The 19038-nt window shown below is 40.9% G+C and overlaps 1 protein-coding gene and 1 long non-coding RNA gene across 2 annotated transcripts; one reads left to right on the top strand and one right to left on the bottom strand.

Moving 5' to 3' along the window:
• Positions 1–1315: 1315 nt before the first annotated feature.
• slc25a34 (solute carrier family 25 member 34) lies at positions 1316–19032 on the bottom strand. Its single transcript, XM_088338327.1, has 7 exons — positions 18938–19032; positions 16717–16934; positions 12988–13606; positions 5932–5997; positions 4257–4409; positions 4043–4180; positions 1316–1811 (listed from the first exon to the last, which is right to left on the bottom strand). The coding sequence occupies exons 3-7, from the start codon at positions 13405–13407 to the stop codon at positions 1623–1625; spliced, it is 966 nt and encodes a 321-aa protein (XP_088194453.1). The 5' UTR covers positions 13408–13606; positions 16717–16934; positions 18938–19032; the 3' UTR covers positions 1316–1622.
• Positions 3541–17102, top strand: LOC148364244 (uncharacterized). The gene is made up of 3 exons (XR_015850733.1): positions 3541–3630; positions 16468–16557; positions 16638–17102. It is a non-coding gene; the product is annotated as an uncharacterized LOC148364244 (long non-coding RNA).
• Positions 19033–19038: the final 6 nt, after the last annotated feature.

Genomic DNA, 19038 nt, shown 5'->3' with positions numbered 1-19038 from the left:
AAATAAAAGCTTGTGTGAGAAACGTCACGCATTGGGGTTCTCCTCCTGTTCCGGTTGTTGACATATGCAAGTACAGTGGAACCTCGCTAGTTCGCGGTTACACTTTTGCGGGTTCAGAGCTTCGCGGGTCTAAAAAAATATACCTTACCCTCTCAATAAAAGCATTTATTGACTTGACGCCATTGAGCGCAAGCTTATGTCAACTGAGGACACGGTGTGGACACTCTTATTGTGAAGGGGAGGTGGAGGCCCTGACACAATGCTTAGTCATTGCCGCTTCGCTCACCGCTCCCTTCAACTCCTCCCACCTCACCCCTTTCTTATGTGGCGCTCAGTTTATCAAGGAGGGAACTGGGCGACGCGACGTAAGTATATTCTCTTGTCACATTTCATCTCAAGTTTGACTTTATTATACCAAAAGCGAGCGGTTGTTTGTACTACCTAAACACGGCTAATTGTGTGTGGTTTCGTGTATTTGTTGTAAAAGCCGTTCGATGCCGCTAGCTAAAGTATGTTGTTATTGTCAGAAGGTAGCTCTTTCACTTTCATTAAAATGAACACAGACCATTTTTTTAACTGTTGTTTCCCAAAACGCTTCTCAAATATCACATTTTCACTGTTTTTATTTTCAATATGTGACCGGTAGTGTTAACAAGCAAAATAAAGCGAAATAGCTGCATGTGGTTGAGAGCGGTTAATACAATCATACTGAATGGTTCGTAGTGGTTTCGCCGCAGTCATATTCCGTGTACATACAACATATTTTAGTTTTGTATTTTTTTGTTATCACATGAATTTCACTCTCTCTCTCTCTACCCGTATTCTAAATGGTGTACTGTATACAGGGGGGGTATACTGTATACCTGTATATGTTTTTTTAAGCATTTTTGAAGGGGCGCCGCTACTTCGCGGATTTTCAGTTTTCGCGGGTGGTCTTGGTCCCCATTAACCGCGAAAACCGAGGGACTACTGTATATACGGTACTTTGGTTTTGCTGGTCCTTTTGTTCTGGAAAATAAGTGAACATATTATACAATCTCTGCTTTAAACTGCAAAATCTTTCAATTTTATACATATTTGAAATGGAAACATTTTATGTTAGGGTTGCAGGTTTTCATTACGGTATAACAGTGGGTCCTCAAGTCAGACCAGTTTGACAACCAGCGCTGTGGTAGCGTCTGAAAATTCTCGTAACTTGGATTTTCCTTCGTAAGTCACGCAAGGTTTATGCCCAAAAGACATCTTGTTTCTTGTAAGTAGAGAAGCTTGTATGTAGAGGGGCCAATGTATAAGGTCATGACTAGAAAGCAGTGTATCCGTCTTTACACAATGGTGGATTTGTTCATAATCACAGTTCTAAACTTACTTCCCATTAGTTTTTAGGTCATTATACACACTCTTATGTCATTTACAGACAAAAGATACCAATGCTACATATGTTATTACTCACTTTTTACCCTATACAATGACAACAAAACACAATATCAGACTTCAAAGATTTAAAAGCAGCTTCGGGGCCAAATGGCACCTGTTCATTGTTAGTTAAGTCATTCTTAAGTTAATCCTTCTTACCAACCGCCCAACTGTTTACATTGGAGTAGTTCATTGTTTTGAAAGTGATTTCAGCCTTGCCCTTGGGCCCTCCTGTTTTTCACAGCGTGTTGCCTCATCAGGTCCCAGAATAACATACTGAGAACAGTGTGCGGGGCCAAGCGCAGAAACACGGGGCCCATGCCTTTGTACAGTCCGAGCAGGCCTTCGGATCGAAACACCTTCACTATACAGTCTGAAAAACTGTTGTACAGGCGTCCCTGAGAGAAAAAAAGGAAACAGAATATTAAAAGTTATCTCTTTTTAACTAGTGACGGATACCTTTAGTCAGTGTTAAAGTTCTTTCTTATTTAACTGCACCATTTTAGGATTTTCTTTTTCAAAATTGCTGAATTGTGACGCAATATTATTGATAGAATTTGTATCACTGTTTCACTTATTATTAGTGTCGCTTATTACGCGTAGTGTGTCTGCAGATGCAGAGTGAAGCATGCAATTTTCTTGCCTCATAGCAGAGGGCGATAGTGAGACAAAGAATTCATTCTGATTTGGCGCACACATCAGTCCCAAACAACAATAAGCCAACAGTCAAGCCATCTAGGAGTGTTGCTCTTGTTGCATTGACTTTTTGATGCTTTTATGTAAAAGGAGCAGGACATATACTTCATATTTATTAAATACATTTTGTAATTCAACTGTTAATACAACATGGTGCGTTTCTCGCAACTGATTAAAACCAGATCATGAAATAAAGTGCCCTCTGATGGCTGAACTGTCCTGCTCCGTTCACATTGTGAACTATACTCTGTCAACAACAATAAAAAAAAGGGTGGTTGTGTTTACATCTACCTACAAAGTGATGTACAACGGAATAGATTCATGGCGGTGCTATCTCAAGCAGAGAGTACGAGGTCGTTAAATTTTTCATTATATATACCACAGCCATATCCCCCTAGTGGGAGGTGGCTAGAGTCCTTTCTGACTGTTTTTGGGAGATTGATTCAGAGGAGGGGATTCCCAGCCCCCTCACTCAACCCAACTGAGGTGTTGGGAGTCATTAGGTGACCAAACCCCCCAACCCCTAATGCTGAACGCCAAGCAGGGAGGCAACGGGTACCAATGTTTAAGCCTTAGGTATGACTTGGCCGAGGCTTGAACCTCAACCTCCCAGTCTCGGGGCGGGCGCCATACCCCCTAGGCCACCGAGCTGGTCAAATTTTTCATAACGGAGATATTCTCCCTACTGTATATACCTGCATCCAAATCAAAATTACAACTATAAAATAAATACTCAAATTAGAGGTCATCTAATATGCGCTTATTTGGCTGTGTGCCACCAGTAGTGAGTGGTAAGTAGTGCCTGGGGATGGGGCGTGGCTTTTACAGGAACAACAAACCAAAGGTTAATCAATGGGACAACTGTGAGCACAGAATTAGCAGTAAAGGTGTGCTGAGTTTTGGACTTTTTATTCGGAAAATTATTTTAGCAATGCACCATGCCTGGAGAAAAAAAATAACCTCTTGGATAGTACTCAGAAATGGAGAAAGAGATCTTCGAGTGGTTGGGGCTCGTGGGGAGGTCGACTGGCCCTGTGCCACGTCCCAGGGCTGGGGGTGTCTGGTCGTTCTAATGGCGTTGCTTCAGGCCCTGGGGTCGGTGTTTCTGCAAGGGGTGGGGTCGGTGTGCACAAGTGCTACCGGGGCCTCGGGGAGTTGGTTGCGTGGGGTGATGGGAGGGGATACTGCCATGTTAGGCCCTACACCTTTTTTTATAATGATGTGGGGGTTTTTTGCATGATCATCTTTACCATCGCTCACCATGATTAAGGAGAATAATCCCATCTAAGATTTTTCAGATGATACTGGTATCTGTGGCTAGCAATCTGCAGATGCTAATTTCATTTTCATTCCTCCTTTAGTTTTCTTTGGAAGATAGGCACTGGCCTCCGTGAAGCTACATCTGGTGAAGGAAATTAAGCTGGTAAATAAGACCATGTCAGACGCATCACCTCAGCCCTGTAGAGGCACCCAGGAATACCCCACGGGAGGTGGGAGGTGTTTTCCCTTACGAGGAAGGAGGTAAGGAGACAGAGTGGAGAAGGAGTTCCTGGGGAGACTGCAACCCCCAATCCCCACAAGCCTGACAAGAAGAGATCCAGTAGCCACGCCAACAAACTAACCCTGTTCCAAGGCTCACCAGGTCCCTGGCTGACGAGCCCTACCCTGTACCGTAAAGTCAACTATCCCATCATGGGTGCCCTAGTGTGTGTAATGCCATTAAAAACGAGGGGTAGGAGGGGTTCATTTACCCCATCTAGTTCCCCCAGGAACGAGAAGTTCAAATGAGTGTAGTGCATTTAAAATGAGAGGGTGTTTTCATCCCCCCTATGGGGTGGATGGAGTTTCAAGTATAAGCCTACATACAAAATGTGAGTGCAAACATTAACACTTAACATAATCTCTTATGTGCAAACACCAAACTTGAACCCACCCTGTGAAACTTATCCACTGGCTGGTTATAGAGCCGCGTGCTAATCACATCGAAGGGCGTCATGGCGATTGCTACGGCAACTCCACTGACGCTAGCTGCAATAAGAGCCACAAGCCAGTTGGCACCAGGAGTGAACCACTGCAAAGGAAAAAAAGGGGAAAAGGTTGGCGGGTCCCTGCAAAATTGTAGCTGTTTATAGCGGCAACGGCCGTACCTGAGAATGTAGCACCCGCTCTTTGGCTGAGGTGAAGGTTGCCAGCTGAGCAGCTGAGCCTACCATGACGCGAGGCACAGCCCCGTTCACACCCCTCCACAAGCCAATTAATCCTTCTCTTTTATAGATGGTAACAAAGGCGTTAGAGACTCCCTGGTAGGACAGAGAAAGTCAAACGATAAAACTTTAAGGGGACTGTTAAAGGAGTTCTACCCTTTGCAGAACTCCTGAAGTATCTATACCACAGGTAGAGTTAGGCTGACACGCTTAGAGCATGGCTAGATGTTTCCTAAAGTGACTTGGGCTAATTTTTATATTTATACTATAGAGAGTTCCTACAGATTAAGGCAAGTTCAATTCAAGACTTCTTAAGATCCCGACCTGTTTCCTGTATTGATCCCCGATCCAAGCTCCATTCTCCTGTCCCAGCTGCCCGTTTCCGGGTTAAATGGTAAATGGTCTGCATTTATATAGCGCTTTTCAAGTCAATGAAGACCTCCCAAGGCTTACCCATTCACACACACACACTGAACACCAATAGGGAGTCAGCCATGCAAGGCGCCTACCTGCTCATTGGGGGCATTAGGGATTCAGTGCCTTGCCCAAGGTATCCTGATTCAGTTTCCTGTATCAATTCCTGATCCAAGCTCTGTTCTCCTGTCCCGGCTACCCTTATCCTGATTCCGTTTTCGGTATCAACCCCCGATCCATGCTCCTTTTCTCCTGTCCCAGCTACCCGTATCTTGATTCTGTGTCCTGTATCGATCCCCGAGCCCTGGCTTCCCGCTCGTCCTGGCTACCTGACTTGCTCCGATCTCTGATACGCCCTGTCTCCCATCCCAGCTGCCCGACTTGTTCCGATCTCCGACCAAGCTCCCTCTCCCGTCCCGGCTGCCCGACTTGTTCTGATCACCGACCATGTTTCGTTTGCGAGGGCTTCCTGCTCCTCTATCCCAGCGAGCACCAGATTGCTCTCTTTTTCCTCTCGCCCTGACTTCCCCAATCCCTTAGTAAAGCATTGTGTGAAACGTTACACATTTGGGTCCCCAGCTTGTACCGGTCGTGACAATGATGTTGGTTCCATCTATGTAAAAATCAATGCAATTTTCTCGAAAGGTGAGTATTTTTAGGAAAGCTTGTTTACATAATAGCTTGTATAATTTTGCTTATTTTGCGATGGTGATGATGGGTTGTTGTTTTTTTAAGCAGATGACGTCCTTTTTACCACTAGGAGCCGCTAAATTATACACACTGCCCCTATAAATAAACATGCCCTATATATTATTTTACTTGTCCCTCTTCTCCCTATTTTCTGAAACGTTCTAACTTCCGACATCTAACAGGATTTACCAGAAACGTAACATTATGCACATGCCAGAACAATGATGGAGTACATTTTACGGTACTTAACAGTACAAGGCTATAGGTTACAGTAATTTGTTCCTACCCATAATTCATTGAGGTATAGAGTCAAACATTGTACAATGAAAAATACAAGGAGATACTGTGTTTTTATGATAGAAATAAAAGCAATTGGTTTGTTTTTTATGATCCTTGGATGATTCTAGTGGATAAGTGTAATATATATATTTTTTGTTTACAGTACTTTTTAATACTTCTGATATTTTAGAAGATAAAACGATGGGCAATCGAAACCCAGCAAAATTAAACGTACCACATGGTTATGCTGGTGTCCCACAGCAATAGCTTCGACTGTTTGAGCCTGCAGATGTGTCTTCACCTATGAAGGAAACAGAAAATGAAAATGGTTTTAAACTAAACTGAGAAATAGTTGTCTTTTGCACGTCTTCAGCAACTCTGGAGAGATGCAGTGCCTTGCAAAAGTATTGACCCCCCCTAAGACCTTTGGACCGAATGTATTCAACAATTTATATTGTGCTAATAAAACGTTGAAGAGTAGGAAGAGCAAAAATATTGCCCTCCTTCAGGTTAATACTCTTTACTACCTATTCGCTGCGATCACAGCCACAAGTCGTTTTGGATATGTCTCTTGAAACAGAAATATTGCCCATTTTTCCTTACAAAACAGCTCAAGTTCTTTAAGGTTTGATGGTAAAAGCATCCTTCGGATAGGATTGACGTCTGCTCTTTTTATATTGTTAGTTTTAAACCATTCCATTGTAGATTTTGTTTTCAATTTAGAGTGGTTGTCCTCTTGGAAGTTGAACCTGCGCCCCAATACCAGGTCTCTTGCAGATTCCAATAGATTTTCTGCCAGAATTGTCCTGTATTTTGCTTCACCTATCTTCCCATCAACTATAAATATCCTCCAAGTCCCTGCTGAAAAACAACCTAGGACACATATGTCAGAGTCAAGGCCCGCGGGCCACATTAGGCCCGCGAGAGGGTTTTACCTGGCCCGTGTGACGATATCAATATATTATTAGATCCGGCCCGCAGGCCGCTGCAAGCCAGCAGCCCGCAGTACGCATGAATACTACATTTCCCACAATGCAACGGGGACGCGCCGAGCGGGAGCAAAGCAGGAGGCGGTTTGATTTATTCAGCAGTCGATCAGCAGCAGTCATTAGCATAACAGCAAAAATTAGCCCACATATACCCATCAACAATGGCTAAACGGAAGGTGGACACTGAAAACCGGGGCTTTCAAACAAGGTGGAAGTTGGAGTACATGTTCACGGAGGTAGCTGGAAAAGTATCAGCGTCAGCCTCAAACAAGTAATGTAGAGTTGTAGTAATACAGTACTGTATATAAATATATGTAAATACAGTAATAATACAGTAATGTTTCCTGTGCAATTACACATTTGAAGTTTTTACTCCGTTCAAGTTTAAAAGTTAAATATGCACATAAAGAAGGTCTTGTTTTTTGTTGTTCCCCTCGGGAATTTTAAAGCTTTATCGTCTATGTTGACTATGTTGTTTTTGTTTGTCGACTCTGTCCTGGGAGTGTTTCTTGTTTTTCGGCTTTTCATGGAAAATAGATCTTGATGTGGACAACAGTCTTTTGATAAAATTGTCTCCTATTTAGCAGAGAAAATGACTTTTGATTGTTATTATTTGTTAATCAGTAATTCCTTTTTTTCACACTAACCCAGAGAAAGCCCAGAAAGGAAAGTCAATGTACATTTGAGCAGGACAGATGAGGTCCAGTGTGTTGATTGCTATTGGTTTTAAGTAACAAGAGATTTTTGCACTTTATTTTATTGTATTTCGAGGCAATATTTCTTTTTAATAATTTCAGATGATTGAATGATAGAAAATGGTTATGAGTTGTTGTTATGAGATATGTTATGAGTTTTTTATATAAAGGACATTTGTATTTTGTGCCTGCTGAAATTAAAAATGACTGACAGAGTCATAAGAAAATATTGCTTTATTTATACAATCATATTGTAATATATTTGTTGTGTTTTCAGTAGGTTAAATCTTGGTTTCAGTAAAGATTGGACAGTCCGGCCCTCGGCTTGTAGCCAAATGTTTTATTTGGCCCTCCGTCCATTTGACTTTGACACCCCTGACCTAGGACATGATGGTGCCACCACCATGTTTGACGGTGGGAATAGTGTTTTTCAGGTAATGTGCAGTGTTACCCTTGTGCCAAACGTAAGGCTTTGCATTCAACCCAAATTGTTCCATTTTGGTCTCATCTGACTAGCGCACCTTGTTTCCACATGTTATTTTTGTCCCCCATGTGGTTTCTTGCAAAGGTCAAACTGGCCTTTTCATGGTATTCTTTCAGAGAGGGCTTCCCCCTTGCCACTTTAACATAACTGTCAGATTCATGCGGAGTACCGCTAATGGTTCTCTTATGCACAGATTGTCCCATATCAGCTTTGTGTGCCAGCAGGTCACTGTCCTTTTGGTTGCTTCTCTACTCAAGTCAAGTGACATATATTTGTACAGCTCTTAATTACAAAATATCTAAAAGGACTGCAAAGCTGTCCAAAAGTAGCCCACAGGCACCACATTGGAAACCTCTGGTTTAGCGGTACGGCCAGGATATGGTAGGTTTGCAGTAATTTTGTGCTCTCTACATTTTAATATCATTGCTCACACTGTGCTCTGGAAAATGTCTAAATGTTGTGAAATCTTTTTGTATCCCATTCCTGCTTTGAACTTTTCCAAAACTTTATCCTGGACTTTCTTAGTGTCTTCTTTAGTCTTCATAACACTGCCTGTTCTCAAGTGACACCTTTCACAGACCTTTGAGACACACAGGTGCACGCTGTTTGTCATTGCTAGCCATTTAGGTCGGCGTCGGATCTCTTAGAAGTCAATAGAGACCTTCTGGAATCGGTTGGCCGAGCTATGAGAACAGGGGGGCAATATTTTCTCAACACCTACTTCTCAAGTTTCCTTGTAGATATAATATAAGATGCTCCGATAATTTGGTTCCACTTGACGATTGTGTCTCGCAAGTTGCTGGTTCTTCAAAAATATTTTCCGTTTTTTAGTCTTTAAGTTTGAAGCTTTGGAGGGTCGGGGGGCAATACCTTTGCTAGGCACTGTAATTGAGATCTACCTTTTCTGTGTCATTGTTTCTTGTTTTATTGAGCAGTTAAAAAAAGTGCAGGCCTGAAGAAATTGCAAAATTTGTGAAGCGGAGGGAATTCCACTGCACATACATATATCTGGGTGAAATTGTGCTCATATCTGCTCTACTAAAGTCGAAATGTAATCTAGGTGAGTGAAGCGATACGCAGGTTATATATATAAAGTACCGTACATAACGCGCAGAGCTTTCCTTTCCATAACAGTGCAGAATGCTTGATGACCAGAACAGTGACAACATTCTCAGTAATTCCTGGATTTCTCTTCCATAGTCAACCTTGGTTGCATTTGTAGTTGTTTTTCTAGAAAACCTCGTGTTATTTTTTATTCTAATTGCCTGGAAAAAAAATTAAATGCATGCATTCGGTGGTGGAGGGGGGGTGCCAATATTTATACTAATTGAATTGAAGAAGAAAAAAGAACAATATCTTGATTACAAGTAAGCTTTTGCTCTCAGCAACCTTAATTCTCTATCAGTGTGAAAAGGATATTGTGTTTTAGTTAGCGCCTCATACTGGTAAAAAATATTCATTAAAAAAAAGCAATATTGATTTGTTTTCATTTTTTCTTCTTTTTCTCTATTTTTTTTGCTGAGTTTTAATTTGTTACAATAATTAGAAAAATCGTTTTGAAAGTACTTCTGATATTACAGTTTTAAAAAGGAACCGTGCGTATTGTTTGGTGCCTCTGAGTGCTAAAGAAAGTTAATTCATTTGAAAAAAAAAACAATATTGATTTGAATAATAATAATAATAATAATAATTAATGATACTTGATTTAAAATATAAGCATTAATACAAAAACTATCATAAATACGTGCATTTTTAAAATACTTATAGATCAAAAATTAGCATTTATTTTAACATAACTTGAACCTCACGTGAATTAATTGTTTTGCCCTCTTGTTGCTACGGGAATCCAAAAACCTCAAAAAGGCCCGGCAAAAATAAATTACAAGTTTAATGATGTGTTGTTGTCACGGAGTCTTCATAGTTTACATTCTTCCTTGTGGTTTTGAGCACTCGTTTTCGTTTGCACAACACCAATCGATGACAACTAGTAGTCAAATAATACACACTTTAAATAAGCAACAATTTTGTTAAAGGCAATATTTTTAACATTTTTCCTGTAAAATAGGAAAACTAATCCTTTGGTAAAAATAATGATTTGGTCATTTTTCCAGGGTTACTTAATTACAGGCTTGTCTTTGAACTCTAGAAGGCAGTTGCATGCGGTCTGGCCTGGTGACAGGCGGTCGGCCTCTTCTACTCCGCTATCCGTCTCAAAAAACTCTTCCAACAGGATACCTTTCGGGTCCCGTGAGTTAAACCAAGAAAATATTTCAAAACAAACTATTTGGGTGCAGGGGCAAATGATATGTCGTTTTTGACATGCTATGAAAGAATTCCTGGTGCTCAAAATAAGTTGAGTGTTTTGACACCTCAAATTCATTATTTGTTTGTGTACCGAGGCATTTTGATGGACTACAAAATAATTAACATATTAAAATAATTTAATATGTTTTGAAGTAATTGCCTTAGATATTCCATCCATCCATTATCTGCACCGCTTATCCTCAGTAGGGTCGCGGGGGTGTTGGAGCCCATCTCAGCTATCTTAGGGCAGTAGGCAGGGGACACCCTGAACTGGTTGCCAGTCAGTCGCCGGGGCACACAGGGACAGACAATTCGCTCGCTCATTCACACCTAGGGACAATTTGGACCGGCCAATAAACCTGGTAATGCATGTTTTTTTGGAATGTGGGAGGAAACCGGAGTGCCCGGAGGAAACCCACGCAAGCACGTGGAGAACATGCAAACTCCACACAGGAAGGCTGGTAGCTAGATTTGATCCCATGACCTCAGAACTGTGCTGCACACGCGCTAACCACTGCGTCGCCGTGCTGCCCGCCTTACATATTAATAGTACCAAAAGCCAAAATACCAAACCCTATCTTTCTTTTTCATTTCATTCTCTTTGTTTGTGTGGTGTTCAAGTTTCTTCTGTAGACTAGTAAAGAGAAAACTCTATAAATCCGAGTGTCTTGATTAAAGTATTTTTAACTATCAAAAACAGAAAAAAGAATTCACTTAAGATTGCTATGTAACAATCCTTGATATTATTTCTCACTCTGTTTCCCTGAGAAAATGATCTGAAAAAGAAGTGTGGTGCTCCAAAAAGGCAAGACGGGTTTAGAAAGAAATGAACTCGGCTTTTTAATGAAATCGGTCAGTAGAGTTTTGTTTAAAATGATTTATTGACCACCCATTTTTGGTACAATGTTGTACCTGTCCAGCATTAGTGTCCGAGTGTGTAAGCTTCTCAGGTTGGGATTCACTTACACCCTGGTGTCACGTTCCTACCCCGGAGAAGTAATGAAAGACTATGAGAAACCTTTCCTGCCATTTGTAGAAAGAAATGTAGAAATCCATTAATACCTGCAAATATATGCCATATAAATACATGAAGATATAAATAAATCACGTAATACTTCAAGAAATTAATATCATAAATGCATTTATATATTTATTCTATCTATCTACCTTGGTCAAATCCCTGAAGAGGGGTGACTGACAGCAAGACAAACACATACAATAACAAAGAAAATAGAAGGTAAAAAATAGCAAAAAACACACACAAAATTTTTTGGGACCACGGCCAACCCAAAGTTAAGCACCTCGGCACCTAAGATGGTCATACTTTCGTCCCTCCAGATGAAACGGGACACAAGAAAGCGGCCGTGTCACTCGGGTCAGGGTGACACAACACACTCTTCTGTTCAACAGCAGGGCCCGACAGTTTTCACTGGTTTACCCCTGCCGCATCATACGGGTGCCCAGCTCATCCTTAAGAACGCGTCCACAATCCCACTATCCTTTCACAACACCTCTTCACACATTCCTATCACCAATAAGAGCTCTAGCTTCCATTTTATTTAGACCACTTTCCTGCAGTGCACTCATAACACCATCCATCCACGTCAATCGCGGCTTTCCTCTTGGTCTCCTTATATTGACTTCTGCTCTGTAGATCCTCTTCAACATTTGCTCCTCATCCATCCATCCTTTATGCATTGTCATTAATTTATTTTGTCATGTATTGCGTTATATTTTGTTACACCAAAATGTTACTCAAATGAGTAGGGGTGCACCCCACGGAGCTTTACATCTATTGGTAGATCGAAGAATACACCAAATCTGCACTGAAATAGACGTAATACGCGACCATATACGTGACCAAAAACACGTTCAAGTATGCGACCAAATACATGACGAAATAAACGACCAAATATGTGACAAAATCTGTGACCAAAATTGTGACAAATATGAGACCAAATATGCGACAAAATACGAGACAGAAATGCACCAAAATGACGAAATACACAACCAAATACAGGGCAAAGACGTGACCAAATCTGCACTAAAATAGACATAATACGCGACCAAATACGTGACCAAAATCACATTCAAATATGCGAGCAAATACATGGCCAAAAAGGTAACCAAATCCATGACAAACTATGCAACAAAATATGCGACAAATACGCAACCAAATATGTGACCAAATATGAGACCAAATACGAGACAAAATATGTGACAAAAATACAAAATGACAGAATACACGACCAACTACACGACCAAATCCATGACAAAATGCACTACAAAATAAAAAAATAAAAAATGCATAAATATAAGAATAAAAGGTCTTGGGAACCTCCGGTTCAAATCCAGCGACCAGACTTCCTGTGCGGAGTTTGCATGTTCTCCCCGTGCTTGAGTGGGTTTCCTCCGGGCACTCCGGTTTCCTCCCACATTCCAAAGACATGCATTTCAGGTGGATTGGCCGGTCCAAATTGTCCCTAGGTGTGAATGAGCGAGCGAGTTGTCTGTCACTGTGTGCCCTGCGATTGGCTGGCAACCAGTTCAGGGTGTCCCCTGCCCACTGCCTGATGATTGCTGGGATGGGCTCCAGCACCCCCTTCTGAGGATAAGCGGTGCAGCCAATAAGATGAGATGAGATAAGAATAAATTACATTAATTTCATATATTTAGGTGTTACATAAGTTATGTCTGTATTCATTAATTTTTATGGTATATATGTATACCCTGCATTTATTTCTACATATGGCGGTATCGGACCTCCACATGAGACATCAACATCCTCCAAAAAGGGAACGAAATTGTCATTTACTCACCAGGTAGGCAGGAGAAGCGACGAATGCCCCGAGGGCCCCGGCCCCTGCCCCGGACAGAACGCTTCCCCCATGATGCTTGGTGAACCCCGAAGCTTCGCAGTAGGAATAACAACCCAACCTGACGCCGTTCATCACGCCTTGGTAGATCAAGCCCACGGAAAGACCTTTCTGAAGGCCCCGAAGCCCGTCGGTGCGGCCCACCACCCAAAGGGCCTGCAGGACCCCACGGTAGTGCCTCTGGTAGGTGCCCCTCGCACATAACTCCCCCTGAAGCTGCAGGCGAGTCTTGACCACTTCTAGAGGGTTGGTGAAGATGCAAGCGGCGCAGCAGGCGGAGGCCCCCAGGACAAAGTCCAGACTCGGAGGTGGCGAGGGGGCCAACATGGCGTGAGGAACAGCCAACACAGTGGACGGCATCATGTGGAAAGGATACTCAGTTTTTAGTGGGATACTTCTTTGTCATGTCTTCAAGGAGAGAATTACACTTTGGACTTTGAGATAAGAGTCCTGGGCTGGAACACGGCAGCGGGTGAATAGTTATCAAGCTTCTGTTACATGTTTGACATGTCACATGCTACTCTGTTGTGCAAACACCGTCTTCTAACGAGGGAGGCATCGTCTGCAACAAGAGAATGCATTGCTTTGAATGTCAAACTCAAAACATGGAGTTTCAGTTGTCCTCATAGAGGTGGCATAAATCAGGTCGTGGTTAACCTTCTGGAGCTTGCAAGGCCTTCTCTGCTGCCCCAAACATACCTGAATCATGTGATGTTGATTATCTTTGGTTCATTAATATTTTAAGAGATTACAAAAGACCTTTTTTTAAAATCAGGCACAGAACAGGTAGTGTTCCTCCCCATAATCATGCCGATATGTTCCAATATATTCCATGCGCCATGGATCTCAAGGAATTAATAATCAAAGTACATAGTTTGACTTCATATCCCCTAGAGCTGACAAGTCACCAGAAGACAACAAGGAATAAAAACAATGGCGAGCCCTGTTGACGGCGATTGTAGTAATCAGCGCTCATTTTCGCGTGGAGTAATTGGAACTTTGCTTACTGTTTCAGGGGCGGCAGTAGCTCAGGAGGTAGAACGCTCGTCTTGGGATCAAGGGATCCCAATTCGAATCCCGGCTCGTCCGTGTTACATGTCAAAGTGTCCTTGGGTAAGACACTGAACCCCTAATACCCCCAATAAGCAGGTTAGCGTCTTACATGGCTGCAATACAAGGCCGCTATTGGGAAATGTGGAGCACATTGTAAAGCGCTTTGGGAAGTCATTGACTTAAAAAGCGCTATATAAATGCAGATCATTTCATTTCATTTTCGCTAGGGGACTTCTGACTGTTTAGTCAGAGTTGCATGCTTTGATCATCTAAAGCTGCACGCAGTAGGTTTACCTTCTGTCGTGCACAGCATGCGTTCCTTTTTTGCCATCGCCTCCTTTTGGGTATGTGATTGTGACTTTTGCTTTTGTGTTTTTCGCCGCGTGTCTTGCAATAAATACACTATTATGCAGAGAACTCCCCCTTTAGCGTGCAGTTGGTCAGCTGGTTAGCCTGCTGTGCTAAATGCTTTTTTCCAGCCTGCTGTAATCATTTGGTATATTTAGGGCTGAGTTCGTGTTTGTTAAAGTAATCGTTTTTTTTGTTGTTGTTGGCTCACGGTTATCCTGGCTGCTCACTGCAGGTTTTTGGTCGGCCAGGATCCCATTTTTCCGCCAATCAGTACTGGTTAGCCATTTTTAGCAGCCGGATAGCCTGCCATGTCCAGGCTGCTAAAATTGGCTAACCCCTATTAGCTTCCTGTGTGTTATTTTTTCCACTTTGTCATTTGTTGTGCCATTGCTGCAACCACCTGCGACGCCTAGGTATTCTCCGCAATAACTACCAAAACTTGGCTTTAAACACTCAAACCTTTACGAATAGTAAAATGTAAACCAAGTCACTACCACTGGTTTGCTAGGTGCTGGTGTTTTTCACATGATGTCAGAGCTCAGGAAGTTAAAGACGAGACACTGTCTTTAAAATGTGTTATATCTAAAATAATTCCAAAATACTAGATAGATAGATCGATAGATAGGTAATATGCAAAAACATGTACTATTATCTCACATTTGTATGTTTTAAAATTGGGTATCCCTTTAAGGATTTAACCAATCACATTTCAGCTGTTAGTTGTTGCTATGCTCAGAAATCTACCCGGAGGCCTTCGCAAAGTCTTCTAATGGCAGTGAGACAATTAACAACAGTATTTAGGAAAGATGCCTGTTTAGCCAATCAGGTTCCGAGTAGGCATCTGTGCGCCTGCTAGTGGACATTGGAAAACATCACCGGTTTCACAAACTATGATTACCTGGGGGGCACTAATACCCCAAAGCAATCGCGCCAATAACTGTTAAACTGAGCTGCACCAGGAAAATAATATTTAAGACCCTGTTTTTAAGCACTGAATTTGATATTTAGTTTTGTGGTACTTTTGTACTATCGCTTTAGTATTATTATAGTATTACTGTACTTTTATTTTGTAGTATTTGCACAGTAGTATTTCTGAAGTATATTTGTATATCAGTAGTATTACTGTAGTTGTATTTTATAGTATTTCTGTCGGAATGCCGATGTAGTGGTTAGCACAATCGCCTTACACGTGAAAGGTCTCCGATTCGAGTCCGGGTGGGAATATTTGTTGGCCTGTAAAGGGATTGGCGCCACCAGGCTGTATTTACCTAAGACACACCACGGGAAATGGTGCCCCTGTGACCCTAGTGGTTAAGAGATCCACTGGACCAAACATCCACCCACCCAACCACCCATTTTTGTAATATGTCTTGTCTTATAGTGTTACTGTAGTGGTATTTTTGTAGTATTACTGTAGAAGTATTTAGAAGTATTTCCATACCAATATCTTTGTAGTATTGCTTCTGTATTTTAATATTACTGTAGATTCATTTTGGTAGTATTTCTGATGTATTTATGTAATCATAGTTTTTACCATAGTACTACTGTAGTAGTATTTTTGTAGATTTTTTTTCTCAATAAGAATGAAGACATAAAAAATATGTCAGACCCTGTTTTCAAGCACTGAATTTGATATTTAGCTTTGTGGTATTTTTGCAGTATTTCTGTAGTATTTTTATAGTATTACTGTCATAATATTTATGTAGCAGTATTTTTGCTTTGATTCTGTCGAAATATTTATGAAGCAGTATTTTGTATTACAATGTTACTGTAGTGGTATTTTTTGAAGTATTTCCATACTTTTCCAGTATTTTTTAACATTATTGTGGATGCATTTTTGTAGTATTTCTAGTCTTTTTTATAATGAGAATAAGACCGAATAATATGTTGGACCCTGTTTTTAGGCATTTAATTTGATATCTAGTTATGTAGGATTGTTGTTGCACACACACACACACACAATTTTTCTAGTGGTACTATATGTATTGTTAAATGTTTATTTTGTCCATTTTTGTTTAGTGGGTCGTAGTTTGGCCACCCCTGATCTGGGTGCTCAGCACTCCCAAAGCTCTGAACCTAGAATCGCCCCGGATTCAGAGTAGCAAATATGTAAGTAATTGACAAATCTTTCAGTGCTGCATATTAAACATAAATATATGTTTGAATAGTAAACTTTCTACTTTATATAGGTTTTGAGAGTCTGCAATGTGCAAAAAGACATTATTTGCTGAAGATTAGAAAAGAAACGTATGAATGAATGAAACGCACCTGATTCATCGAGTCCCTTTGCTAAGTCTCACTTGGGCGAATTTTGGAACTTCATTCCGCAACTCTCGCAATGTAAACATATTACGAGCGCGTTCATTGTCGGTGACTCCGCCCATCTCCCTTGTCTCAGCCAATAGGAACCCGTGCCAGTCCGCCACCTCACCCGCTTGCTCATCTCCACCAATCAAATGTCTCGGATGCTCTCTACAGTCCGAGTTCTGTGGGTAAAAGGTTAGCGATGGTCCGTTACGAAGCGAATTCCGGCTTTTTTTTAGAGAACCGGCTTTTTCGGCTCCGTTCAAAGAGCCGACTCTCTCGGCTCGCAAGTGGTTCTTCTATTTTTTGTTTTAAATTATATACTACCGATAATGATGGAACATTAACCACCAATTCAATTACTTTAGAAAATGTATTACCTCGGAGAGTTAGGAGAAGATGAAGAAAAAGAACGAAATATAGTGAGATAAATCTAGAGAAAAATAAGAGTGAAAGAGTAAGAGAAAAATTGAAAGAGAAAAAGAGCGAGGAAAAAAAGATAGGGAGAAGAGAAAGACTGGGAAAAAAAGATAAAATGCTACAGTAAAAACGCCATTAAGAGGAATTGTGAAAAATGGAGGGATGTGGAGAAAGAGAGGGTGAGGAAGAGAAAAAAAAGAGAAGGGTAAAGATATACAGAGCAAGAAAGCTGGAAAGGGAGATAAAGAGTGAGTTTCGAAGGGACACGACTCATGAAGCCTCTTCGTTCAGAAACGACCCATCTCTCCAAGTTATAAGGGGGTTGGGGTCTTGCTTAAATGGGGACACCAATGGTGCTGACCGAAGGTCAAATCCAAATGAAATGGTGTAAATAATCGAGTAAGGGGGTCGCAATCCCGAAATGTGAGGAAATTCAGCTTTTAAAATAAACCATGTAACAATAAAATCGGGTTACAATGACAAAAGGAAAAAAGAACTACCGGTACTCTCATCGCGTAGCCTCTAGAGGGCGGACTTTCAAAAGAAAACATGTGCATTACAGTATAGTGTGACCCAAGTATCCCCAATAATACTGTCTCGGAAAATTAGAATATCGTAAAAATTTTTTTCGGTCATGCTAGTATAATAAGCAATTTTAAATAGTCTGAATTCATTACAAATCAATTGAAATATTGCAAGCCTCCCATTATTTCAATATTGCCGATGATGGCTCACAGCCTGATGGAATTCTTCTCATAATATTCCATTATTCTAGGTTAGGGTATTTGACTTTTTGCCATTATTTGCAATAACAAAAGATTAATAGCAATATTTCTGCAATGGAATGAATTAAGAATGTATGACTTAAAAAAGGATTATAGAAAATTATCACAATATTCTAGTTTTCGGAGACAGTCCGTTAAGTAATTGTATTTTAAGATGAATTAAATAATAAAGTACAATCAAAAATTGGATCATAGCATTTTTTCCTGGGTGAAACAATATATATATATCAGTACACTGTTTTAAATTATATTTCAATTCTGAGGTAATGTGTTGTAGTTCAGCTTCTTTCATCTATTATCGATTTCCACAGCCTTTAATTTAAGTGATGTTATACTGTAAAATACATACAGTAATAGTGACTAAGGGCAGGACGGCAGTGCAGTGGTTAGCGCTTGTGCGGCACAGTTCTGAGGTCGAACCCTCCTGTGTGGAGTTTGGATGTTTTCCCCGTGCTTGCGTGGGTTTCATTCGGGCACTCCGGTTTCCTCCCACATTCCAAACACATGCATCTCAGGTTAATCAGCCGGTCCAAATTGTCCTTAGGTGTGAATTAGCGAGTAAGTTGTCTGTCTCTATGTGCCCTGCCACTGACTAGCAACCAGTTCAGGGTGTCCCCTGCCCACTGCCCCAAGATAGCTGGGATGTGCTCCAGCAACCTCGCAACTACTGAGGATAAGCGGTGCAGATAATGGATTGATAGTAGTGACTATTATATCCATTTTTACTACACTATACTTATCCCTGAAGAACCCAAGAACCCCTTTCTTCTTCTGAAAATGAGGAATTATACATTAATGATTGCTTTAAGTTCACTAAAACACAAAGTATGTTTTTTCAATTTAGGATTATGGCAAAATTTGACTTTGATGTTTAGGGGTATCATTTCAAAAATTCTGAATAACAAAATCTAACAGTAAGCAATTTAGAATATAAGTGACAAAAATATGAATAAAAATAATGCACACAATCTCACCCTTACCTTAATGGAATCTGTTGGTCACAACAAACTGAATTTTTAAACTCCTAATGATGATTTACACAAACTGCTCCAACATTTAAAATACAAGAATGACCTGAAAA

This window comes from Urocampus carinirostris, chromosome 6 (assembly GCF_059441175.1).
Source record: "Urocampus carinirostris isolate Australia breed hairy pipefish chromosome 6, RoL_Ucar_1.0, whole genome shotgun sequence".
Taxonomy (NCBI): Eukaryota; Metazoa; Chordata; class Actinopteri; order Syngnathiformes; family Syngnathidae; genus Urocampus; species Urocampus carinirostris.
Note: the sequence above shows the minus strand (reverse complement) of the source record. Positions and strands in the feature narration are given on the sequence as shown.